The 26699-nt window shown below is 44.7% G+C and overlaps 2 protein-coding genes across 10 annotated transcripts in view; both read right to left on the minus strand.

Annotated features, from left to right (window-relative positions):
- The window catches only part of EXT2 (exostosin glycosyltransferase 2), a 120248-nt gene extending 112293 nt beyond the window's left edge, over window positions 1-7955 (minus strand). Inside the window, exons 1-3 of one of the 2 annotated variants that reach the window (XM_067749324.1) lie at window positions 7390-7955; window positions 6371-6460; window positions 831-947 (exon numbers count right to left, since the gene is read on the minus strand). In XM_067749324.1, coding sequence (XP_067605425.1) covers window positions 831-947; window positions 6371-6460; window positions 7390-7925 — 743 coding nt within the window. In that variant the 5' untranslated portion in view covers window positions 7926-7955. The remainder of the gene's footprint in view (window positions 1-830; window positions 948-6370; window positions 6461-7389) is intronic. The other variant, XM_067749323.1, reaches the window with a different exon arrangement.
- LOC137230270 (alpha-ketoglutarate-dependent dioxygenase alkB homolog 3) overlaps window positions 7826-26699 on the minus strand; it is a 180903-nt gene continuing 162029 nt past the window's right edge. For 5 of the 8 annotated variants that reach the window (XM_067749325.1, XM_067749334.1, XM_067749333.1 and 2 more), the window contains one exon: window positions 22787-26576. In XM_067749325.1, the coding sequence (XP_067605426.1) occupies window positions 26509-26576 (68 nt within the window). In that variant the 3' untranslated portion in view covers window positions 22787-26508. Of the gene's footprint in view, window positions 7956-8340; window positions 8420-22786; window positions 26577-26699 lie in introns of those variants that run through there. The other 3 variants (XM_067749327.1, XM_067749329.1, XM_067749326.1) reach the window with 3 other exon arrangements.

The following is a 26699-nucleotide window of genomic DNA, read 5'->3' on the forward strand; positions in this document are numbered from 1 at the left end:
TGTTGGGGGAAGTAAGCCCCTCCTGTGTGATGCCAAGGGGAGGGCACCCTTGGAAGCCCCTGGTGTCCCCGGACGTCACCCCATGTGCCTTTGCTCTCTGGGGACTGTGATTTACATCCTGTTGCTGTAATAAAACATAGCCACGAGTATGACTACACACTGAGTCCTGTGGGTCCTCCTGCAAATCATCAAAATTGGAGGTGGTCTTGGGGATGGACGATGGACGGGAGCAGGTCATTAGTCTGATGAAAATGAGGAAAAGGATTTCCAGACAATGTTTACAGCCCAGAAAAACTGAGAGAGCAAAGCTTATTCTAAGGAAAAAAAAAAAAAAAGCTAGAGATGGAGACAGTGGTCATGTAGTCGAGGGTCTTGAAAGACATTTTAAGGACTCTGGGCTTCCCAAGAACAACGTGATGCCAACCGTCAAACTGGAGAACCGCGAGACCAGAGGCAGAAGACCACAGAGGAAGCCATTTCAGCAATCCAAAGGAAGGACGACAGTCGCCTGGCGCAGGGTGGGTGCAGAGAGACGGAGAGGTAGACAGAGCTAGAAAATATTGAATACGTAGGATGCAGAATCAATAGGACTTCTTATTCTGATACAGGAAGTAAGGGAGAGGAAAGAGTTGACGACACCACATAGATTTCTGATTTGGGAAGCCTGGTAGACAGCACTCAAAACTGACTGAGCGAGAGAGAGAACTGAAGGATCAGTAAAGTTGGGGTGAGGCAGGGAAATGGCAGACTCAAAGACCCTGGCCTGTAATCGATGCTTTGGCCCTCGCCGGCATCTCCCAGCACACCCTGCTGTGCCGAATGCTCCTCACCCTGGTCCTTTCTCTGGAAGGTCCACCTCGGCTGACAGCGGACTATAGACAGGAATGCTGACGTCGTAGCCTTGCCGGTAAGTCCATGTAGAAAAGCCACCACCAGCCAACAGAGCCCTGAAAGCAAAGGATTTTGTCAAATGATGAGAAAGAGAGAAGGTCTTCATTCTGATAAGCTCTGTGGAAAGGGGTAATTGAATATTCATAACAATATCAACCACAGCTAATGTTTACTAAGTCCGTTTTCTACAAAGGCACTGTGCTCAATGTTGTACAATCACACCTCCTGGACATCAGCTGCATCCTGTTCCTGAGTCACCACCCTTCCTCGGGGTCCTAAGTAGTCTTTCCCCACTTTCTGTGTTTTAAAATACATCACAGCCAGGAGGACTCCCTTTGAACAGCCCCTCTGTCACCTCATTCAGATCCCATTCACCTCTCCCAAAAGTCATACCCAACTCTTAAACACACTTACAATAACAGCAATAATAATAGGTCTGTACAGGACAACTGGCTGGGGAAGTCACTTACCAACCCCACTGACTGGAATCTCAGGGGACAATGGACAAAGAAAGCAGTGGTGACGGCAAAGTATCACATCTCATGTTGCCTACACCCCAGCCTCTCTCCAATTCCCGCCCCGAGCAGTTCTTTCCACTGTCATCCCAGAGCTCCGTGTGCATCGCGTAACCTCTACCAGCTCTCACCATCCATTCCAGCTACTCAGTCTTATTAACGCAATTCCGTCTACAGGAAGCAGAATCCAGAACTGGACATTTAGTGCTTCTCTTGCAGTCTGTATGCATGAGCTTTTATTCTCCTTAGTTAGAAAGCCAAGAAGACTCTGTTTTAATTGGATCCAGCAAGTAGTACAATGACACTTCATCAGAAAGGAAGCAGGTGTATATCACACCAACTTTTACAGTTATTCTGCCCCTGGGGCTGCAAACCCATCAAATCACTTACTGGGGCAGAGTGATGCCAGTTCCATGCACTGCACAGTCTGAGCCAAAGTGTATGAACTGAAAAGCCACATTCTGTGCCATCTTGATTGCTACCAATCCCCTCCCTGCCCTGATGACAGCCTACATTCCCTTCTAACATGACCAGTGTAAGTTCAAAGATTTTCAAACCACCCCTGGAAATCCCAATGTGTTTGTTTAAGCTTTAGGAAACCAAGAATTGGTCAGGGAGGTAACGTGCAGGCTAAAAACCTCTCCAGCTGCCAGTCCTCTATGTAAGACTCAGTAACTAGCTTTCGTATCAACATACGGTCTTATTTTTCTTGAGTGGCATTCAGCAATGAATCCGTCCAACATGAATCTGGGTGGGTTCCATGACCATGATGGCAAGCAGACTGCATGGGTCCCCACAACCTATGTGCAGAGAAGCAAACACTGATCCGACATACAGGCACCAAGCAGTCCAGGTAAGCCAGGGTAGTGGGTGATGAGGTAATTACACCCACACCCCAGAGGACAGGAGCATGTGTATGTAGTGAGAAAGGAAGCAGGTGTACATGATGCCAACTTTTACTGTTACTCTGTACCTGGAGCCCCGGGGGTAAGGGAGGGGGTTAAGCACTGGTAGGAGGAAAGCATGCAACCCGAAGCATGTCTCCTGCCACAGATCACACATGTGCAATCTGGTGTGTGATCTTAGGAAGAGTCACCACTGCAATTAGTCAAACAACCCACACACCGGCCCTGCTGCTAAGACTTCAACTCGAAGTCACTGTATCTTCTTCTGCCAAGCTTTCCCTAACATTATAATGGAGAAAAAATTGTAAGCCTCCCTTGTTTTACAGAACACGTGTTTTACATTGACTGAAAAGTAAATTTCTGAGAAGCACATTCTGTTTTCCCATTATGTATCCCCAAATCAGAGATCCGTTCCAAAGCCGCAGAGACTGAATACAAACCTTGCAGCTAAGAAAGCATCACTATGATGACCACACTCACACCAGGCGTTCTATCACTGCAAGGGTCACCAGAATCTTCAGCACTTTCCGGGACTTCCTGACTCAGGGACATCACCGACCCTCCTCCTCTCAGCCTGGCCTCGTGGACTCAGCATCCCTACCCTGGGTCTTTCCCAGACGCTCTCACAGCTCGCCTCCTCCCATGTGAGTATTCACAGAGCCTGAACACAGTTCGTCTGCAAGTGTATCTTTTGCTTCCTTTTAATCAGGCCCGCAAATTCCTCAAATATAAAGCTTCACGTTTTAGGTTTTTCAAAAAGAGAAACTGACCAATTCTACTGATTATCGTTGTTTGTTTACTGACTCAAACTGTAAAAAAAAAAAAAAAAAAAAAAAAATTATGAGACAACTACATTTGAGCAATGGCTAGATATTTGGTGAATATCTGGTGGTATTAAAGAACTACTGTTAATTTTTTTAGGTATGATAATAGTATTCTAGTTATATATATATATATATATTTTTGGCTGCATTGGGTCTTCGTTGCTGTGCGTGGGCTTACTCTAGTTGTGGTGCTACTCTTCGCTGTGGTGTGCGGGCTTCTCATTGTGGTGGCTTCTCTTGTTGCGGAGCACGGGCTCTAGGTGCGCGGGCTTCAGTAGTTGTGGCATGTGGGCTCAGCAGTTGTGGCTCGCGGGCTCTAGAGTGCAGGCTCAGTAGTGGTGGCGCACGGGCTTAGTTGCTCCGCGGCATGTGGGATCTTCCCGGACCAGGGCTTGAACCCGTGTCCCCTGCATTGGCAAGCGGATTCTTAACCACTGCACCATCAGGGAAGCCCCTGTAGTTACATTTTTTAAAAAGCTCTTATGCAGAGCCTCAAATGAAATGTTTACAGATGTAATGATATAACATCTGGGATTTGCTTCTAGATAATCTAGCGAGGAGCAGGTAGGAATACAGATAAATCAAGTTGACGACATCACAGCTGGACAGTGGGTGTGCGGGGCTCACTGTACTGGTTTCTCTTCTTTTATATGAGGTTAAAAGTTTCCGTAAGAAGTTTAAATAAATATACACCCATACGAAAGTAGAAATTTGTGAGAGATACGTGCAAAGAAAGGATAACAAAAATCTAAGGTAGTAATAAAATTATAGAATGTGTCTGAGAAAACAAAGATCAGTAAAGTCAGACATTGAAGAGGTACAATTTGCTGTCATTTGACTTAAAATAAAATGGGTATGTGAATATATACATGTGTGTGTTTGACTATAAATCCATCAAATAAAGACTCGAAAAATACAGTGTTTGATAACAGTGATTACCTCTCAGTAAGAGAGTAAAAAGAGGAGGATTTGAAAGCATACTTCTACTCTTTGTACCCCTGCATATTGTTCTAATCTTGTACCAAGAAGGTATATGTGTACCATGCATAGGATTTTTAAAACCTGAAAGAGAAAAACAGATTCAAACAGCATAAAAGATGTATTTTCTGAGCGGACATTTGCTTCAGTCCTGGTCCTTGCGTTTCCCTGAGTCAAGTAATTCTTAAATAATCACACCTAGGACTTTAGATTTCAGGGGAATCTTAGAAACAGTCTAATCTAGCCTGTCTGTTTTCTAATTTCTGAATAATCAGATGTGCAGCTCCTGCTGAAACCATTCTACACTCATGGCTCTTGCCTCCTCTGAATCCAGAAGCAAGGACAAAGGATAAGAAAAATTAACAAATAAATCTACTATCCTTACCCCACCCAGAAGACTACCTAGGCTTCAAAATGATATTTCTCCCATGGAAAGATAAAGGAGGACTATATGATGATTCATTACTTGCTACAGGATTGTCTATAATCACTTACAAAAAACACATGCACAGGGAAAACGATTTAACCTTCCTGACCCTTAACACCTAAGTACCAGCAAGGACTTACACTCTCTCCTGATTACTTGACACTTTGCTGCAGAGAAATGAAACCCCTTTTAACGTGTGCACTTGATAAAAATAAAATACTTCTCCCATGCAGATACATATACCAAAATGTCAGCAAAAGTGAAATGTCCCAAACAGAAATAAGCCCTTCTCAAAACAAACCCAGAGGGGCTTCCCTGGTGGTGCAGTGGTTGAGAGTCTGCCTGCCGATGCAGGGGACACGGGTTCGTGCCCCGGTCCGGGAAGATCCCACATGCCACAGAACGGCTGGGCCCGTGAGCCATGGCCGCTGAGCCTGCACGTCCGGAGCCTGTGCTCCACGACGGGAGAGGCCACAGCAGTGAGAGGCCCACATACTGAAGGAAAAAAAAAAAAAAACAGAACCGCAGGTGAAGACATTGCATTCCTAACAGCTCTTTCCCTTCCCTTCTCTACCCTCTAAAGTATTTCACCTTCCCAGAACAACCAAACGCATAGAACAGCAGCCCACTCAGGAACACTGGGGCTGAGAGCCAAATCAGGGATCACCTTGCGTTTAGATGGTTTCTACAGAATTTGTGTGGCCTGACTGCCCTCTATCGTCCAAAATGGTTTCTACACCAAAGTTGAGGAATGGTCCTGGGGTGTGTCTTTTCTAGTGATAATTGTATTTCCAGATAGAAACTCAATACTGACTCTAGATAATCACTTAAAGCAAAGAGGGCTTAGATTTAATCTTCTGGGGAAAAGCAGTACTAAGTGTAGATTTTCATAAATGACAATGCTGGCCTCCCACAGCTGGCCTCACCTTTTTCAGTAACAATGATCTTTTAAGAGTTAAACATCAATAAAGTTAAACATCAACTGTAATAAATAATAAACATCAACTGTAATAATGATCTTTTAAGAGTTAAAGATCAACTGTAATAAATATCAACTGTAATAACTGTAAGTTAGTTATAAATGAGTTCATATATGAAATTACAATAATCCTCTACCTTGAGTATTGCCCCGGACCCACATGTTGGGCCCAAACTTTCTGCTCTCTTCAGACCCTCGAACCCAGTGATGGGAGAGGAACCTTAAGCGGCACCTCCCTCCTGAGTTTTCCAGGAGGTGGTGCAGTCAATGCACAAAAGGGCCAAAACACAGTAAGCAACTGCAGCCGTGACGTCATGGCCGCCCCACACCGGATCTGCCTGTTCGGAAGTGTTATTAGGAAGGAAGGAAAGAAGCCCACTGACTGAAACAGAGAGTAAATGGTACTCAGAGTGCCCTCATTCCCCGGATGTTACGGGCTCCAATTACACAGCCACGCCCTCTCCCCTCAGTAGCTGCGACTCTACCTCTGGCAAATGCTCCCAAATGCGGAGAAAGCTGACACAAGCCAGTGAGGAACCAGGCCGTGCGGGGGCTGGAGGAGAGGTTACGCTCAGGAGAGCACAACCCAGACTAGGAAGACAAGACAAACTTTAAAGATGCCCCGCTGGGACCTAAGCTCCAACTGGTTTTCCCCAACAGACTTAGGCAGGTCTGATGCTTCTAGGTCTTGAGGAGGAAAAGGCCTAGGACAATTCTCCACTTTAACAAACAATTCTGGTTACAAAGTACGTCCCAGTGGGCTGAGAAATATGATTTCTCATGAACGAAAGGGTCTTGCATTTACTTAATCCTCAGAACCCTATCACGGGGACAGCCCTAAATACACCTACCTGTCTCTGGGGACATCCAGGGCCGTGTTATAATCTGGGGGACCTCCAGGCAACATGTTGAACAGGAGGTGATTGGTTCCTCGATCCCATCTATTAAGAAATTAAACATGTAGGAGAATTCACACATCAACTATGAAGAAACAAAGGCAAGTCAGTTTCTGGATGACAAGTAGTCTCCCCAACCCATAACAGGGCCTCTTCTCAGGAGTGCCTGCAGATCCCAACAGTGCATCAGGCACTGGCCTGGCTCCTTGAAAGTAAAGCTGGGGGATGTGCACTCCAAGCTTGTGCACTACAGAACTGCTTATGCTAATGAAAACCTGAACGCTACCTGAGTGTTCACCATTTGGTTACAGAAACAAAAAATAAATAAACCGAAGGCCAGTTAAATACATTAGGGAACATGTACAAAATGGAATACTATACAGCCCTTAAAGTCATGTAGAACCGACAGATGAAGATGAAATTATCTGGAAATACATTCATGATAAATGAAGGGAAAAAGGCAGCAAGAGAACGTGTTTTGCTGTGTGATCCCATTCTGGACAAAAATGTTATATACACATCCATAGGTATATATACTTTATACAAAAATGTATACATACATGCCTATGTTTTATACAAAAATGACTGAAAAGTAACAGCAAAATATTAATGATCATCTCTTAGAGGCAGGCTTATGGAATGAACCTTACTTTCTTCTTTTTGCTTACCTGTATTTTCAGACTTTTTATAGTGAATGTATATTATGTGAGTAATAAAGAAGGGAAAAAAGTGCTTAAATTTCAAAGGAAAAGCATGGGAAGCATCCTTAGCTTCTAAACGTTAAGAGGCTGGGAACCCACAGGAGGGTGGTACAGAGGCCAGGTGCCCAAAGCACCAGTCCTCCTACAAGTCAGTCGCTCATCCACTCACCCCCATATGAGATAAGAGACAAGCAGGCAGCCGGACACCAGCTCAAGAGAACCACTGGCTCTGCCCCTCCTTCCCTCTAGCTCCTGGAAGACCTGCTGTGATACCTGGAGAGCTGGGCCAGCGCCTGCGCCGTCTCCTTCACGCGGAGCGCGTTCTGGTTGAGCAGGTCGATGGACGGGATGAACAGGCAGGCCCGGGCGATGTCCTCGGTGTAGTAGTCGCTGTCTGCGACGGCCGTGAGCAGCTCGTTGTACTCCTGGGAGATGGTGCTGCTCACTGGGACACCCGCATCATCCACATACTTTTTCAGAGAGTAAATGTACACCTTGATCTTGTTCTTGGGGTTGAAGCCACAGCGGTAGACGTCGAAACATGTGTGCATTCTGCAGCTGAGGTCGCCGCGCTCGGGGACGGGGCTGTCGGCCGGCAGCCTGACCACCGGCACGTCGCGGATGCTGCGCTTCTGCACGCTCCAGTCGCTCGAGGACTCGATGGAGTGCGGCCAGAACTGAAACATGCCCGTGGCGATGAGGCCCAACAGGACGATGGAGAAGAGGGTGATGTAGTAGATGCGGTGCTTGGTCTTCATTCTCGGGATGAGGGCAGGACCCCGGATGTTGTACTTGACCGAGGCACACATAATGACCCAGAGAGCCTCTTCCTCACACTCCTGGTTACCAGGGGAGAAGAGAGAAAAGTGAAGTTTTTAGGGTGGCAGATGACACTTGAAAGGACCGTTCAGCTTTGAATCTACCTCTTTTCCTTAAGTGGTCTGATGAAATAATGAAAAGGGATTTTTGACCTGTCTTATAAATAAATAAATGTGTACATATGAGAATATGATGTATTTAATATTACATACTTAATATAAATACTGTTAACATAATGTAAAAATATTACTATATTCTATAGATATATGTTCTCTGAAAGCATAAGCCGGTAAACGCGTGCGACCTAGGAAGAGGGGCACTGACCAAGGAAGAAAAGTCAAAAGTGCAACAGCTGAAGACAGTTGCTTTATTTCGCTTTCAAATACTTGCCTAACATAAACTGATGCTTCATCTGGACAAACTGAGGTTTCGTTCATTGTACTAAGGCCTGTTTTCATTCATTCATTCAACCCTCATAGAGGACCTAAACAAAGAAGAAAGTGGAAACCTACCTTAGAGGAATTTATATGCTAATGAGACACAAAACCGTAACAAAATGCGGAATGTAAAAACACCACTAAGAAAATATCAAGAAAAGGCCAAGGGGTATTAGAGAAGATTAATCTTTAAATAAAATATATACTGATGTTTTGTAATAAAGGGATAGTTGACACATTTAGATGGAAGGGAGAAATGAAGAAACAGGGAAGGAGGAAAGGAGAGGTGGAGGGAGGAAAAGAAAGGCCAATGAGGTAGACCCATTTCTAAAGATTGATGCCAACGATTCTTCCCACTGGTGAAGGTGCACGCCACTCGTCCAACCAAAAGGTGGAATCTCTTTCCCTTCCCCCTGAATTCGGGCTAGCCTTGTGACCTGTTTGACCAAAAGAACGTGGCCGAAGTGAGATTCTGGGGCTTCTGAGTCCAAGACTTAAGAGACCCTGTAGCTGATGGAAGCCAGCCGCCACGTTATAAAGAAGCTGAGCTCCCAGCTTAGGGCAACCTCAGGAAGACCCCAGGGGAAACTATGTGAAGCAAACGTGAACCAGCCCCGCCAAGCTCTGTAGAGATGGCAGAATCCCGAGCAAATACATCATGGCTGTTGCTGTGGCTGTCTGTAAGTTCTGAGGTGGTTTGTTATGTAGCAATAGATAAAGAGCCAATAAGCATCACTGACAGATACAAAGAAAATCCTTAGTCCTCAGCTGAAAATGCAGAGTCCCCCTGCAGACCACAAATTAAGATCCTTACCGAACAAGCCCGACACCTGATGCCTAGCTACCGTGTGGGGAGGGTAAAGCCTTGAGTGTGACTGCATCATCTGGCACAGACACGTTACTGCAACAAGAGACTTTAGGACTTCAGCATTCCACATGTCAAAATCCCGATCTTCAAAATGGCCTCATTCGGAAAAGCTATTAATATAAAGGGAAATAACTGAAAAGCTCATAGAGGTCTATCTTAAGGTTTATCAACCATTTGCACTATAGCTAAACGGAGTTCTCCCCAGTCATGCCCACACTGTAAGACTGCTTCCTTCCTAGCCAGCAGGGTCTCGTCAAGCCTTGAATGTTGCAATCATTATCAGCTTTTTGGGTAAAATGTGCTGAATGGTCATGAATGATTTCAACTTGTATCCCTCTGAGACCATGATCTGGAACATATCAAGAAACGTGCTTGTGGGCTTCCCTGGTGGCGCACTGGTTGAGAGTCTGCCTGCCGATGCAGGGGACACGGGTTCGTGCCCCGGTCCGGGAAGATCCCACATGCCGTGGAGCGGCTGGGCCCGTGAGCCATGGCCGCTGAGCCTGCGCGTCCGGAGCCTGTGCTCCGCAATGGGAGAGGCTACAACAGTGAGAGGCTCGCGTACCACCAAAAAAAAAAAAAAAAAAAAAGAAAAGAAATGTGCTTGTCATGGACTAATATATGAAAGCTCATACATTTTAAGCTTAAAGATTATCATCTTTGGGGTATATACATTAGCCATTCAATATACACTAATGGATTCCATGCCAGAAATGCAGGCACAAGAGCTATTTCACTTTTTCTGTCATTCTAACGATGAACAGGATGTTCCTAGCCTGCCCCCAACCCCTACTTACACCAGGCCCACCCTATCGTTTTCCTTCTCTCCATGCATCTCTCCTGGAGCTAGAAAAGAGGTCTTGGGACAAATGCACGCAAGGAGCTGCACTCTCCATATACCACGTGCCAGAACTGCCCAACAGGCTCTCAAGGTGTGTCTATATCCTGAATCAGTGGTTCTCAAACACCCAAATGATAAGAAGCACACAGGGAGAGCTTGTTAAAACACAGAGTCCTTAGCCCCAGCACTGGAGGGTTGTATTAGTAGGTCTAAAATAAGGTCAAAGAAGCTACCGATTTAGCAAGCCCCTTGCATGTTTATTTTATGCAGCTAGGTTTGAAATCTTCACTAATGTTAGACAAACTACCATTTAACATAGTAGCTTTTTTCTTTTTAAATTTATTTTATTTATTTATTTTTGGCTGTGTTGGGTCTTTGTTGCTGCATGCGGACTTTATCTAGTTGCGGCGAGCAGTGGCTACTCTTCATTGCAGTGCGGTGGCTTCTCTTGTTGCAGAGCACGGGCTCTAGGCGTGTGGGCTTCACTAGTGTGGCACACAGGCTCAGTAGTTGTGGCGCACGGGCTTAGCTGCTCCACAGCATGTGCCATCTTCCCAGACCAGGGCTCGAACCTGTGTCCCCTGCACTGGCAGGCGGATTCTTAACCACTGCAACACCAGGGCACAGTAGCTTTTAAAACTTTTTTTAAACTAAAACCTATAAGACAACATTTTATATTATGACCCAATACAGACATAGATGTTTATGTATAATATCTGAAATAAAACAAATATTTCACAAAACACTATTTTCACAAAACAATGTTTAACCTTAGTACACAGTATTAGCCACAGAACATGTGATGAACACTGTGTTCTTCTATTATCCTATTGCTTCTTAAAAATACTGGCTATAACCTACTAGAGCAATAATCCACCAAGGTAGTATCCACATATGACCTTTACAATTTTCATGAGCTCCAGATTATAAAAAAACACATTACCACAACAAAATAAATCCAAAGATAATAGAAGGAATTAAGTAATAAATAAAAGCACAGAAATTAATTAATTAAAACCCAAATAGGATCAACAAAGCTAAACCTTTTTTTAAAAAGACTAAAGAAATTGACATTTGGGCTTCCCTGGTGGCGCAGTGGTTGAGAATCTGCCTGCTAATGCAGGGGACACGGGTTTGAGCCCTGGTCTGGGAGGATCCCACATGCCGTGGAGCAACTAGGCCCGTGAGCCACAACTACTGAGCCTACGCGTCTGGAGCCTGTGCTCCGCAACAAGAGAGGCCACGATAGTGAGAGGCCCGCGCACCGCGATGAAGAGTGGCCCCCACTTGCCATAACTAGAGAAAGCCCTTGCACAGAAACGAAGACCCAACACAGCAATAAATAAATAAATAAAAAAACTCCTACCCCCAACATCTTCTTTAAAAAAAAAAGAAAGAAATTGACATTTGACATAATTCTGGTAAGATTAATCAAGATAAAGAGAAAATAAAGCACAAATAAATACTAGAATGAAAAGGGGCCCATAACTCTAAATACTGCATGTATTTAAAAGATGAGATGGTATCAATGAACTTATACCAAAATATTTGAAAATTTAAATGAAATGGAGAGATTCTTTAAAAATATACCTTATTAAAACAGTCTCAAGGAGAAACAGCAAACCTGGAAAGCTCTATAACATTAAAGAAACTGAAGCAAAAGTTTAAAAAATCTTCCTATAAAGAAAATTCCAGATCCAAAAGATTTTCCAAGTTCTACCAAACAGTCAAGAAACAATAATTCCAATTTTACACAAAGTTTGGAAAAAAGAAGAAACATTTCCTGACCTACTTTAGGAGGCTAGTATAACACTAATACCAAAAATCTTAGACCAGTGATTCTCAAAATACAGTCTGGGGGCTCCAGGGGGTCCCCAAGACCCTTTCAAAGGATCTGAACTATTTTTATAATAACACTGACATTATTTTTTCACCTTCCATTTGCCAGAGGCTACATGATGTGTGATAATGCAAAGACTGAAGGCAGAAGTAGACACAAAAATCCAGCTGTCAAGTTCTTCCAAACATAATGAAATACATCAACTCACAGATTCAAAATGCTCAACTCCAAGTACAATATATACAAAAAAAACCAAAAACAAGACAAAAACCAACTAGATATGTCAAAGTAAAACCACTAAAAAGAAAGCCGAAGAAAAATATTAAAAGCAGCCAGAGGGGAGGAAATCTATTCAAGGCAGATTAAAGAGCTATACGTAACAGGCAAAACTGTAAGATATTTAGAACACAAAAGAGAATATCTGTGAATTCCAGGCAGAGAACGATGTCCAAAATGAAATGCAAAAAATGCAAATCACAAAAAGATAAAATAATAAATTCAGTGTTACAATCAGGAACTTTTATTCATCAGAAGACATCATAAGGAAGTAAAAAGACAGGCTATAAACTAGAAGATATTTGCAATACAGGTAACCAATAGGACTAACTAGCAACCAGAATAAAGAGCTCCTACAAAGTAATAAGAAACAAACAAAAAAGCCAAAACAAACAAACAACAGAAAACTAAAGACTTAAACAAGAATGTCACAGAAGAGGCCACAAAATGGCACATAAACATCTGAAAAGATGTTTAGTCTAATTAATGGACAGGAAAAGTATGGCAATAAAACAGCAAGACATCTCTACCCACCAGCATGGCAGAATGTCAGCATCAAACACCACCAAGTGCTGGTGGTGACCTGGAGCCACAGGAACTCCAAGAGTAGGAGCGTGACCTGGCTCCACAGTCCCAAGGGGGCATCAGGAGGGCTGGAAAGAAGAGAGGCTGACACCCACTATGTTAGAGTCCTAGGCATCACACTTTGCTTCCCACCTGTCACAGTTTGAGTCCCCCCCATCATTAACCCCCCAAAAAGAACCAGAGACGAGGATGGGGGTGCAGGCAGTTTTACTTGGGAGCTAGAGAACAGAGCAAGAAGAGAGACAGGGAACCAGGGAAAGCCAGTAGGAGTGTGTTATCAAGCTGGGTAACAGGGGCTCTTTAGGAACCCTCTGAAGAACCATGCAAACTACACCATGTCCCTCAGAAGGAGGAGAGGCCAGGTCATTTATCTGCAAACTCCTATCCACCATTGCTTGCAGGTTGCCTGGTATTATTATCAGCTCTGACCCTGTACTTAACAGCCCTCAGAAGGTCTGGATATTCTCCTTTCCTTGATGTACCACAAGTCTGATAAAGACCTACAGTTCCCTTGAGGAAGGACTTGGGAAACATCTGTCTATACTTTCAGGGATGTTGCAAAGTTCTTCTCCAAAGAGATCCAGCCTCCCCCTCAATCCACGGGATACAGGTCTGAGAGCTGGCTCACATCTGAAAACTAGGTGATAGTGATTCTTCCACTGCAGCAGCTGACATCAGCCTTCTACTTGTCATCTGTTGATTTTTTTTTTTCTGGTTATACAGTGAAACAATACCCTAGTTGGCTGCCCATCTATACCCTCTATAGGAATGCCAGGCTCTCTTAGCATCACAGTGGGTCCAGACACACTGGTTTCGAGTCAAGCCTCACTGCTTATTATGGATATTGTGTCTGCCTTGCCTCTGATGGTTAGTGCCACCACCTGGCTTCTGCCATTTCAGAATCCTATCATCCTCATTGATACTTGGGAACCCAGCTCCATAGTCAAATCTCATAAGGTCAATCCTGGCCTATAGAGGAGAATCAACGCTGAGCTTCTCAAACGTGCTGGTCCCCTCCCTGCGGTTCCACATTACCAGAGGGAAGGGAGAACGCCCTCCTGGGAGCATGGGCAGGAAATGCACCTCTGGCCTCAAGTAATAAATCTATTTCAAATCTCCACCTCCCTGAACCTCTGACCCCCACCTTAATATTCTGCCAACACAGCTCTGGCACCTTTACCTCATTTATTCCAGACTAGGGTTTCTCAAGCTCAGAACTAGTGACATTTTGGGCCAAACGATTCTTTTCTGTGGGGAGCTGTTCTGTACAATGCAGAACGTTTAGTAGCATCCCCGGTCTCTAATCAAGAGAAGCCAGAAGCAACCCCTAGTTGTGACAACTAAAAATACACCCAGACATTGCCAAATACCCCCTGGGGAGGCAAACTGGCCCTCAGTTGAGAACCAACGCTATGACAGTCATATCCAAGGTTCCAGGAGCCTGCCCAGCAGCACATCAGGACCAGCTTGTCCCTGCAAGGCCATGAAACCCTGAATCAGGAGAGAATCCTCCCAAGAGTCACTCCCACTTGGCTTCACAGTCCACCGCTACCCCACTTTTGGTCTGACACCCTCAAGATTCATTCCCGTGTGTCCCTCCAGTTCCTGCTGGTCCACACGAGCCAGGTCCTACAGCTCTTCCAGTACAACAGCTATCACCCCAGCAGCAGGGGCTGTACTTCCCCACTTAGGCAGTGCTGAGATCTGAGGGCAGGGATGGGCAATGTTGACGAGGAGAAGCACTACCTTGCAAAGTATCCACCTCCAGGGAAGGCTCTGCATAGTGTCAGGTAAGGAGCGCTTCTTCTCAGCAATGGAGAGAGAGACTTCTGCTGGCCCAGAGGATCTAGGAAATCTGGGAGTTCAGTCCTCAGCGCCTCCACCCAAAATCTCCATCCTAAGACTCACGGTCCCACTTCTTCCCCATCATGGCCCTGACTTCAGCAGAAGCAGCCTGTCAAGGCCGTGCACTCAGCTTCCTTTGCAGTTCAGCCATAATTACGATGAAATTCTGGGCCTGATTTTCAACACAGCCTGCCCTCCAGCTGCAGGAAACGCTGCCATGGAGTTCTATCTTTCACAATGCGTCCCGAGTTGATATCTGGCTAATCTGAGCCTGATCGCACCTATGGCCTCTAAGGGGATAACAAGAGCCAACCAATTCCACCAGCGTCATCATGACCACGGTCCACACACTGCTCGAGCGCTAGAGTTCCTGTGCCAGCCAATGCTTTCCTTTCTACCTGAACCTCATCCCAACTCTCCACTGGTCAGCCTGACTACTCAGTGACGCTAGAGGGCACCAGGGGTTATCAACGCCTCACCTACCCCCAGCAAAGGGGTCCTGGTTGCCACCTGAGGGTGAGCGATTCCAGTCTCACAACGCTATTCTCAGGACCTGCTTTCTAGAGCCACTTCCAGTACCAACCGCCTTAGTTTATGTTCTGCCAAACTAAAAATGGCTTGGGTGCAAGCAGCTTGCAGAAGACGAATCCAGAAAGCCAGAGGGAGGGAGTAAGGAGAGGAGTTGGAGAAGAACGGAAAGCCACGAGGGTGCATTACCGTGCTGGCTGCCATACTGAGCTGGGCAGATGGGGCTCAACCCTTCTAGGGTCCCTCCGAAAAATGCACCTGAGAACTGTCCCTTTCAAGGACATTCATCCGCGAAGCCTATCCATCCCGCGCCTCCCCCACCCCCACCCCCCACCTGAGGGCTGTTCCCAGGGATATAAACTCACATTTCTGAGGTTTGCCTACACTGGCTAAGTGAGCGTCCACAGGTCTGTGCTGAACAGCTGAGAGAGATGGCGAGCACTTGAGGTGGAGTAAAAACTCTTAGTAAAAAAAGAAATGAGGGGAAAAGCCTTACGTGAACAAGAAACCAGCCCCTAACTAAGTCGAGCTTCAGAGACCGAGAACTCTCGGTGAACATCCTTGTACCTTTCACAGGCTTCATTACAGCACTTGCCAGACTGTAGTAATTGGTTATGTAATTGCAAGTCTCTCTTCTACTGGTCATTTTCTTGTAATCAGAGTTTTTCATCTCTGCTCAGTATTCCCAGCATCTAATATCATGTCTAGAACACATTCCATGTAAACATAAATGTTTGTTGAATGAAGGAGTGTCTATATACTTCCCAGTTCCGTCAGCACACACACTGTTCAAGGCCCAAGTTTTGAGTAATTATATGGTGATGAACTCTGATCATTTTCTTTCTTGAATTAGAGTTTCCAAAGGGGGGGGGGCGGAAATAGACAGGTAATTTCACAGATGGAATTTTCCGTACCTACCCTTGACCACCCTCCTCTCCCCTAACACTGAGCTTCCCCAAGAGGACAAACCAAAAGGAATCTCCTATTAATGAATGTTTTTCCATATAATACCACAACCTGGGTCAAAATAAGAATTTCACAACAAGCCCTACAAACTTTAGCCTCCTCAAAGCACATCAAATCTGTCCCTGCAAAACACTGGAATCATCCGGCTAGATGTCAGGCACTGAATCACTGGAAAAATCTTTCAACCTCACTCTACTGTCAAGATGAGATGCATTTTCTGTTCCTGGAATTAGTTATTCCTAAATCTTGCCTGAATAACCTTTCCTTAGTGCTTCAGGCTATGTCCAATCCGCTTAGTCCAAAGTTTGCAGTCCCAAACTCTCATTTTCTTAACCTTTTTACAGAAGCCCTCACAGATGAACTCTTGGGGCCGCTGCTACCCTGGAACTTAACTCACCTGTTCCTGAAAACAAAGGAACCAAATATTAACCGAAGCAGGAAAATCTGCAATTCACTGCCTTACCTGATAGGATCCTTTACAATTAAAGTTATGTTATAGTGAACCACCCCTAAAAATGATTCCAAATTTAAAAAACAAAAACCTGTGCCCCTTTGTGGGAATTATACTATAATTAACACAGTGCATATAACTAAGGAACTACTGACAATAACTAAACTTTACTGCAGACCCACTACACGCCAAGATCTGTTTTAAGCATTCTGCGTTAACCTAATCTTCCTAACAGTGCCCTGTGACAATCTATGATTATCCTCATTTTACAGACAGGGAAAGTAACAAGGAAGGCTAAGCAATTTGCCCAATGTCACACAACTAGAAAATGCCAATGCTAGGATCTGGAGAATGGCAGCCTGGGTCCGGAGCCTGCGCTCTCTAACCCCCATGTGAAGCTGCCTCCCCTAATTACCCTTAAAAGCCTGAATTAGATACACCTTTTTCAGTCCTCAATTAACCAGCATAATTTGACAGACGCAAATCTATCCATTTACACCAGCATTTGCAACCAGATGGCTTAAGTCAGCGGCAGTGAGGAGTGATAGAAATTGAGTCATGTATTTTATTACTGTAAATAGCCTTTGAGCTCTGAAATTTACAAACTAAGTCCAGTTTAAGTCCTCAGGGCACTCAATTAACTTAGAAGAAGAATTTAAATTTCTATTTCAAGACATCTTCAGACAGATAAATCAAGGACCCTTCTAGATTAGCACTTTCCAATAAGTTACACCAAATAATTTTAACCTCAAAACTGTATACATAGATCTGGTTCCCGCCGCCAGTAAGTAAAACTCCAAGTGCCTCTGAGCTTCAAGTAGATGCCTAGAGCCCGGACACCGCTGGCCACCCTCCTCACCAGAGCATCCGGTCCTGCCCAGGGCATCTGGTACCGCACGGGACGCCACTGGCCAAGGCAGAACCCAGAGCTGAAAAATCCCAGTGGGAGAAAGCAGATCCCTGTGGCTCGCGGGAAGGAGCTGGCAGCAGAGAGAGGTCACGGCAGAGGGTGGGGCCTTCGGAAAAGGAAGCCACAGGATCCCGGGAAAAAGGAAAGGTGCGGACGGGGAACAGAAGTGGGCAAGGAAACAGGTGGGAAACCAAAGTGCTAGGCGGGTCGGGTGACGAAGGAGAAGGCGGGGAGGAAATCAAAGCGCACCCAAAGCGGGAATTCACAGGGAGTGGCGCCGGCCTCTTGCAGCCCTCGGACCTCCGCGCGGTCCGCGCTTCCCCGGCGATTCGGCCCCAACTCCGCCGCGGCCCGGGGAGGCCCGAGCCCTCACCGGGGGCCCGCCCGGCCCTTCCGCGCCGCGCTTACCTCGGCCACGGTTGCCTCCTGCTCGGCCCCGCGCTCGGTCACCGGCTCATGCCGCGGGGCACTGGCCACAGCCGCCTGGGTGGGATCGCACGAAGCTGCTGGTCGCCGCTGCCTGCGCCGGGTCTGCGGTAGCTAGCGGGGAGCACTGGGCCGGCTGCGCTCGGCGGCCTGACACCCAGCGCACTGCGCATGCGCGAGCGGCCCCTACCCGCGTCCCCTGCTGGACAGGAGGAGTCAAGGCACCGCTTAGGGTTTCTCCCAGATAGGCGGGCGAAACTCAGGCTCCACAGAGAAATCCATACACACGCAGCCTCGTTCGTAATTAAAGAAATTAATTAACGTTAAGCCCCATGCTTAACTTACAAAACTGTTTATAAAACTGACAAAAATGTAAACGTTTTAGTATAATCGGTATTCATGCACGTGCAACATTCCTGAAAGGGAATTTGGCAGTTATCCATTAAACGTAAAATGCAGGTAACTTTCCCCAACAATCCCTCTGTATGGAGTTTACCCTATGGATACTCTCAACGACGTTTATCAAAAATATTCATTACAGGGCTTCCCTGGTGGCGCAGTGGTTGAGAGTCCGCCTGCCGATGCAGGGGACGCAGGTTCGTGCCCCGGTCCGGGAAGATCCCACATGCCGCGGAGCGGCTGGGCCCGTGACCCATGGCCGCTGAGCCTGCGCGTCCGGAGCCTGTGCTCCGCAGCGGGAGAGGCCGCAGCAGTGAGAGGCCCGCGTACCACCAAAAAAAAAAAAAAAAAAAAAAAAAAAATATTCATTACAGTACTGTTTCTAATAATAGCGAAAACCCGGACACAACCAAAATAAACTGGAAAATTTGATATTAATCAAAATAAATCATTAGAATGTAATAATGAGAGAATGAATATGTATGTTGGTATGGAAAAATGTCAAAGACATGTTAATATGAAAACATGGTTTAAAACAGTAGACGAGTATGAACCTTTTTATGTAATAAAATATACATATATATGTATGCAGAAACAAGACAAAATATATATGTAGATGCTTAGATTCAGGCACTTATATATAACATGTTTTCTGGAAATAATTCAAGAAGCAATAAACAGTTTTAGAGGGATTAATTGTGGAGGTAGAAATGGGGGAGAAAAACTTTCATTTTCATTTTGTTTCTGTATTATTTACATGATCTAGCCTCCTACATGCGCAGCAAAACCCCTGTCATAAGACAGTAAGTGGAGTCTAAAAAATTCAATCAAAATGCAGAGTGATGTTATTGAGAAGTTAATGAAATGACCCCACTGAGCCTATGCAGTTTACAGACAACGGCTGCAGAACCCAAATCCATCTGGTCTCAGCTGTACCTCAGCACCATCTGGTGGAAGCTGTCACTTAGAACTTAAATATTCATAGGGATGATTCTGAGTCTAGAGACCCACTGGGGCTTCCAGCAGCAACAGTGATTCCAAGAATATTCTTGTGAGTTAATGCCTGCTTAACAAAGATCCAGAGAGATTGGGATGAGAATATTCTGGAGACAGGAAAACACATTCTGCTTCCCCACATCTAAGAGAGCATTTGCTCTGCTCTTCAAATCCACACCCGCCCCCCAAAAAATAAGAAATTTTAGCACACATACACCACATTTGAGAAACGGATAAGTGGAAAGCATTTTCACTTTCTTCTTTGTCTTTCTCTGTAAACATTTTAAATGAATTATTTTTTCATTAAATGAGGACTTTCTGTGTTAAAGACCCGTGTTAGGCATAGCCTTTGAAGAACCTGCCTATCTTATTCACTTTTTATAACCCTAAACATGCATAGTGCCTGGCACATAGGAAGTGCTCAATGAGTAGTTTTTGAATGAATAAAGGGTGCCCAGACGCTGGGAGGAGCTCAATAGAAAGAAAACAAATGCACAAGTAAGATTCACCAAAGCAGAGGATGGAGAGTGGCATAGGAAAATGTACACAAAATGCTACAGCAGGGGTCCCCAACCCCCGGGCCGGTACTGGTTGCCACCAGTCGGTAGAAAAACTGTCTTCCGCAAAACCGGTCCCTGGTGCCAAAAAGGTTGGGGACCACTGTGCTACAGGGTTCAAGAGAGAAAGCGATCACATCCAACTGGAAAGATGTAGGAAGACCTCACGCAAGAGTTGACACATTTGCTGGTCCTGGTGGACAGTTAGGATTTTGACAAATAGAGGACGAAGAGGGCATTCCCTCAGAGAAAAAAAAACCATGAGCAAAGGCACAGATGTGAGAAAGAAGGAGAAGCAGTCAGAAAGAGCAAGTGTCTTTTAAACCAGCATGGTTCAAACGGTGGGGCTACATTTCTAGGGGTAGAAACCATGCAAGGAATTGGAGGTGAGAAAGTAAAGAAGCTGTGATATTAGAAGTTACGTGATGCTAAAGCAGCTGAGAGCGACTGCAAAGAAGAATGAGAAAGAAAACTGTGGGCCAGGACCTGAAGTCTCAGAAGGTAGAAAAGTACTTGTGGTCGGTGGTTAGAAGAGAGACTGTAGAAAGACATCTCATTACTTGCTCTGAAGGTACAGGAGAAAGCAAAGACCATGCAGAGTCCCGCGTACCCAGTGAGCCAGGAGAAGTGCAAGTGAGCGTTAAAAAGCGTGTGGTTTTCAAGGAAAGTGGCATCATCAGCCACTTTTTGTTTTTTTGTTTGTTTGTTTTGCGGTACACGGGCCTCTCACTGTTGTGGCCTCTCCCGTTGCGGAGCACAGGCTCCGGACGCGCAGGCTCAGCGGCCATGGCTCACGGGCCCAGCTGCTCCGCGGCATGTGGGATCTTCCCGGACCGGGGCACGGACCCATGTCCCCTGCATCGGCAGGCGGACTCTCAACCACTGCGCCACCAGGGAAGCCCCATCAGCCACTTTTTGAAAGAGAGTTTACAATGAAGAGCAATTGCTAGTGTGGAGATGAATGCCAGCTTTACCACTTCCTTTACACGATAGCAGTCTGTAAGTATGGAGAAAGGTACATTCCCCAAGAAAAAAGACGCCGTGAAAGAATTGTTCTGTGGTATTTCACGTTGGGTCAGCTTATACGACACTGGCAGGCAGCCTGGGTGGACCAGAAAACACCTATCAACACCAGAGCAAATATAATGAACACTCTCTCAAATGGATACTGAGCTCACAAAAGAAGTAAAGAAAATATACAAGGAGCCAAAAATGAAGGTGAAGTGAGAAAATTGAGTGTTGAAGGTACAGTTTGGGCATACAAGATGGGAAGATGTGGAGAAAACCATGTAAAGCTAGGCTATTGAGATGGACGGCTGGAAAAATGTGCTCAACTTCAGTAACAAACCAAAAAAAAAACTTGTCTGTCTTGTCCAGAGAATGGGAAAAGAAGAGTCTCTGCTGAGAAGCTTTAATTTCAAGCTTCACAACAAGGTGGGATTTGAATGGATACTGCCAGCATGGTCCAGGAAGTTCCCCACCTAAAGAGTAACTTGAAGCAAAGGAAACATAAATCCCCTCTGAAGGGTCATGCCCTCAAGGCAAACTGCCCAGGATTCTGACAAACATAAAACTCACAATCTGGAATTACAAAGCGCATGAAGAATAAACCAGTCAGCAGAAACTACAAACAGCAGAAATTTAACCTGCAGAAACTACAGATAACCGGATAATGAGAAATAGATATAAAATAAGTAAGTTTATGGTGCTCAAAGACTTAAAAGATGGAACTGTAAATATTAGAAAGAAACAAGATGGTTTTTCCCCGAAGACGGAAGAGATTGAAAAAGTACTAAATATAAAAATTGAGATTAAAAATTCAATGCATAAGTTAAACCACAGATTAGATACAATTAATACACTGAGATATAGATCTGAATAAATTACCCAGAATGCAGATTCAAGAAAAAACAAGGAGATGGAATATAGGACAGGGAGGTTGAAAGAGAGGGAGAATAAAGGAAGAAAACCCAGGATGTATCCAGAAACAGGGAACAGAGAGAATGCAGTAGAAGCAGTTTCCAAGGGTACAGTCACTAAGAATCTTCCATTATTGGACAGAGATGATCACCTGTAATGGATGGACAATAAGACTAACAGTGGGCTTCTCAACAAAAACAAAAAACAGAAGTCATAAGATACTGGTAAAAGTGCCAAAAGAAGCTAGCAGTCAATTTCAGTTGTAGACCTAGTGAAACCATCCTTCAAGAATACGAAAGAAACACATTTTCAGACAAACACTGATAGAAAGAATTTACCATCAGTAAACCCTAACAGAATTTCTTAAGAGATGTATTTCAGGAAAAAGAATATTAAAACCAGAAGAAAGTACTGAGATGAAGTAAAGAAGTAATGAAATGGATACACTCATAGGTAAATCAAAACAAATACTGGCTGTATAAAACTATAAAAATAAAAACAACAAATTTGGAGATTAAAAACTAGGCATCACCCCCATGTTCACTGCGGCATTATTCACACTAGTCAAGATATGGAAACAACCTAAGTCTCTATAGACAGATGAATGGAATATTATTCAGCCACGAAAAGAAGGGAATCCTGCCATTTGTGACAACATGGGTGGACCTCGAGGGCATTCTGCTAAGTGAAATAAGAGAAATACAAACACCATATGATCTTTCTTATATGTGGAATCTAAAAAACAAAACAAACACACAAAAAACCTGGCTTATAGACACAGAGAAGAGAATGGTAGTTGCCAGAGGTGGAAGAAATGGGTGAAGGGGGTGAAAGATAAAAAGAAACAAAAAAAAAAAAATGGAAAGAATTTTGCAGCAAATACCCATATATCTACTGTCTATATTATGCAATTAATATTTTACAGTATTGTCACATGTCTGTCTATCCATTTGCTGATCCATCATTTTTTTTGCTACATTTCAAAATAAGTTGCAGATATCAGCAGTTACATCTGAATATTTTATTGAATGCATATCATTAACTAGAGATCAATATTTTGCAGTTCCTTTTTTCTTATGAGATAAAATGTATGTACAGTATGATGCACATATTTTGTACTTTTTCTTTAAATTAGGGAATAACAGTAGCTTTGGCAGGTGATGGGGGGAAAAGTAATGGCAGAAGAAAGGAGCAAAAAATAATGATTTTCCCTTTATACAAAAATTATAGGTCCCATGTACTCATATAAACACCTAAAGAAAAGAAATTAACAAATTAGAAAACAAAAATACAATAGAATTAACAAAAGTAATAGTTCATTGTGAAAAACTAGTAAAATTGATAAAACCAGTACAAGACTGTTCATGACAAAACAAAAGTAGAGAGAGCAAAAGTTACCACTATTAGGAGTGAAAAGGGGATATTACCACATAGAGAGAAAAGAATGTAGTACTGATACATGTAAATGTAAATGAACCCTAAAACATGAAGCTGAGCAAAATAACCCAGACACAAAAGTGAACAGCTATATGATCCCTTTGGGAAACTTTATGCATGGAGCTAGAAATCAGAGTGGTGGCTGCCGTAGGAGATTGGGAGACTTACATAAGAGCTTGAAGGAACTTTCTGCAGTAATAGAACTGTTCCACATCATGACGGTGATAGGATATTAGTTACACAGATGTATATATATATATGTCAAGGACATTGAATCTTACAGTTAAGATCTGCCCAATTCACTGTAGGTAAACTTTACTTCAGTTTTTAAAAATTAATTGAATGCAGTGTTTTAGCAGAAGCTCAAAAGACATGAGACCAGTACTAGACCTAGATGGTATCTGTAACTCTCCTAGGTACTTTCCCTAAATAGAATTTTTAAGTTTATTTCTTTTTTTACTGTATACAGCTTTCATGTGGTTTTAAAAACAAAAAGCATTAAAACAAACCCAGGAGAACCAAACAAGTGAAAGAAAGAGTAAAAATTCTCACTCCTGTCCTTGTTTCCCATCCTCCCAGTTTCCCTACCCCATAGGCAACTACTATTCTCAGTTTCTTTTGAACTCTTTTTCAGACTCTTTATGGGAAAACAATGCCCTAAATTTTGACTTAGGGTGATGGAGTCTGAGAAAACATGGTGTCAAACATTAAATATCCTGTTGAGAGTCTTGAAGCCTTAGAAATGTTGTTAGAAATGTTCACATCAGAACTGGAGGTTCTATTTGACCAGGTCTTCGACCAAACTGGGGTTGTCATGACTTTTCAAAGCACAATTTCCAGAGGAAGAAAAAAACAACAACAACAAAGAGGCATTAACTAAAATACTAGTCAACAATATGGCAGGAGATGAAAATAAAGGAGCGAGAGTTAAGTGTTCTAAGGTCATTTCCATGTTCAGGAGGAGAATAAAGAAAATGATAAAGTGAATGTTAATAAATGAAGAGTATCTGGCAAAATAAATACTCATTTCCAGACATACAAAGAACTCCTACAAATCTGAGGCTTAAACAAATATTTTTTAAATGAATGAAATAAAATGAAAAGGAGGCAACAGAAAAACATACTCTCTTTTCTGTGTCTGGAAGTGGTTGGTGAGGAGGTGATGTTTGGAGCTTCTGTAGCCATATTGAGACAATGAGGAAATAAGCTTGAAGGGGAAAAGCCAACCCACTAAGGATGGCAGAGTGGACAGATGAGTAGAACCTGGGTTCCCCTGGATGGGCAGATGATTGAGGTAAGGCCTGCCGGCCTCCTATGGCAGGAGAGAAATGAATGCTGAGGAAGAAAGGGTGTCTATCTTGCTAATACCCTGTAGGTGTCTGCTACAAGGACCATGTAACCTGGAGCTGCCTGGAAGCCATCTTGCCACCATCTGAATGGAGCATGTCTGAAAATGAAGCCACACAGAGGAAAAGAGAAGGAGAGAACACAAAATCTGATGGCTGTAGTAACTGGCAGAGCAGAAAGGTGATCAGAGAAGATGTGAGGTGGGTGTAGGATATGTCCAGTCCATGCTCCAGAAAGGGAGACATATGGAACACAGCCATTCAGCAGAGCACAAGCCAGCTCTACTCAAACCAATGAGCTCAGTTCAGATCCAGATTCCTAGTTTAGTCAGCCTCTGCTAGGAAACCTGCTTGGATTCCCTCTAAGGGAGAGCTAGGAGTCATCCTTCTGAAAATTCTAAATGGAATTCATCACGTGGGTCCTTCACAGGGGACCCTCAACAACAGTGGCAGCATCACAACAGAGGTCTCTGGAGAGGATGTGTAGGGCCGTCAACGTGGCCATTCTGTTCTGACCTCCGGAAAAGTGGCAGGCATCCCAGTACAGCAAATCCTGGCATCAACGTATCCTGGAAGTGGGAGTAGAAACGAGTGCTACTTAGCCAACGATGTTGAAAAATAATGAAAGGTGAAACGATGACAGCATGAAGCCTGGTTCTCAGGACTGGAAAAGTCAAAGAATCCTTTGGGACTGTGGTTTGGCGGAGTGGAAAGATTGTGAACCAAACCAACCTGAACTTGAATCCTGGCCCTGCTACTTTTTAGCAATGTAACTTCAGAAACATCATTTCATCTGTTTGAGACTCAGTTTCCTCATCTCTAAAATGAGGGCTAATAATGCCAGCTTCCCACGGTGGTTAGAGTTAGAAACGATGCATGTAAATTACCTAGCACAGTGTCCGGCACGTACAAGGTATTCAAGAAAAGACAGGGAGGAAGGAGGAATGAGTGAAAGGCAGAAAGAGGAAGACAAATCCTAAGCCACAGAGCATGGTTTATAGAAAGTAAATGCTGACTTCACCAACATGCTCTAAACAGAAGAACAGAGGAAGATAGCTTTTCCAAACAGGAGTGTCGGCACCTGAGAAGGGTCCTCAGCCCACAGCTTTAAGGCTGGTTCAGAAAGCTCCTTGGAGCTCTGAACTAAAGCACCCCTGGGGAAGGGGTGAGCGGCCCTTTGGTGCTTAAGGTGGAAAGGCCAGCCTGGGTCAGAGCTTGTCCCCATTGCAGCCTCCGTTCAGGGCCCCATCATCTCCCAGCACAGTCACGGCTAGGTCGCTCTGGTTCGAGACCAGCAGTAAAGGCAGCTCCTTCCCAGGAAGAAGAGTATCCCGGAGATAGAGTCGCCCCTCCTGACTCCCGCCGGGGACCCGTTCACCTCGGCCCACGCGGGGGCTGGTCCCATGTCCCAGGTCTCAGGTCCCAGGTGTGCTGTAGGCCCACACATCCTATGTGCAGGGAGAGTAATCTGAACATACAGAATTAACTCCTTTCTCCTTGTAGAAATCATCACTCTTTTTTCTTTTGGGGGCAAACACTCTCTTAACGTGTGTTGCTCCTTTGACTAGTTTCCCTGGCAACAAAGACAGAAGAATGCAGGCAGCAACAAAAGCGGGTACAGGTAGTTTGTTTTCATGTCCTGGGGGGCTGAGGGCTGTGGGGAGGAGCAGTCACGACTCCCCCTGTTCCATAAATGACTCACAGCAGAGGCTTCCAGTTTTTCTCCCGGTTTTGTTTAATAGCCGGGGAGGGGAATGGACCACGACTTAAGGCGTGTCTCGCTGCCACCGGGAGATCAAGGAGCAGTTCTTCTTCAAGGGCAAGGCCAAGAAGGGTATCTGCCTGGCAAACGGCTCATCCACCATCAGTCTTCACAGGGGCTGCCAGGCCCTGTGGCCACAAGACAGCGACCAGCTCACCTGTGCGGACCACTCGGCTCCTAGGTCTAGCAGGAAGGGGCGTCTTCTGCCACCTGGGATTTGCCCTCAAGCACCCGCCGGACCCTCTGCATCCCTGGGATGTGAGAAGGGGAAGTGAGGGTCAGCACAGATGCTGGGTGGGTGGGGACGAGCAAGCTCTGGCTGCTGGGGCCACAGGTGAGGCCAGAAGAGGGAGGGCAGAATGAAGGACGCAGTT

This window comes from Pseudorca crassidens, chromosome 9 (genome assembly GCF_039906515.1).
Source record: "Pseudorca crassidens isolate mPseCra1 chromosome 9, mPseCra1.hap1, whole genome shotgun sequence".
In the NCBI taxonomy this organism is placed as follows: Eukaryota; Metazoa; Chordata; class Mammalia; order Artiodactyla; family Delphinidae; genus Pseudorca; species Pseudorca crassidens.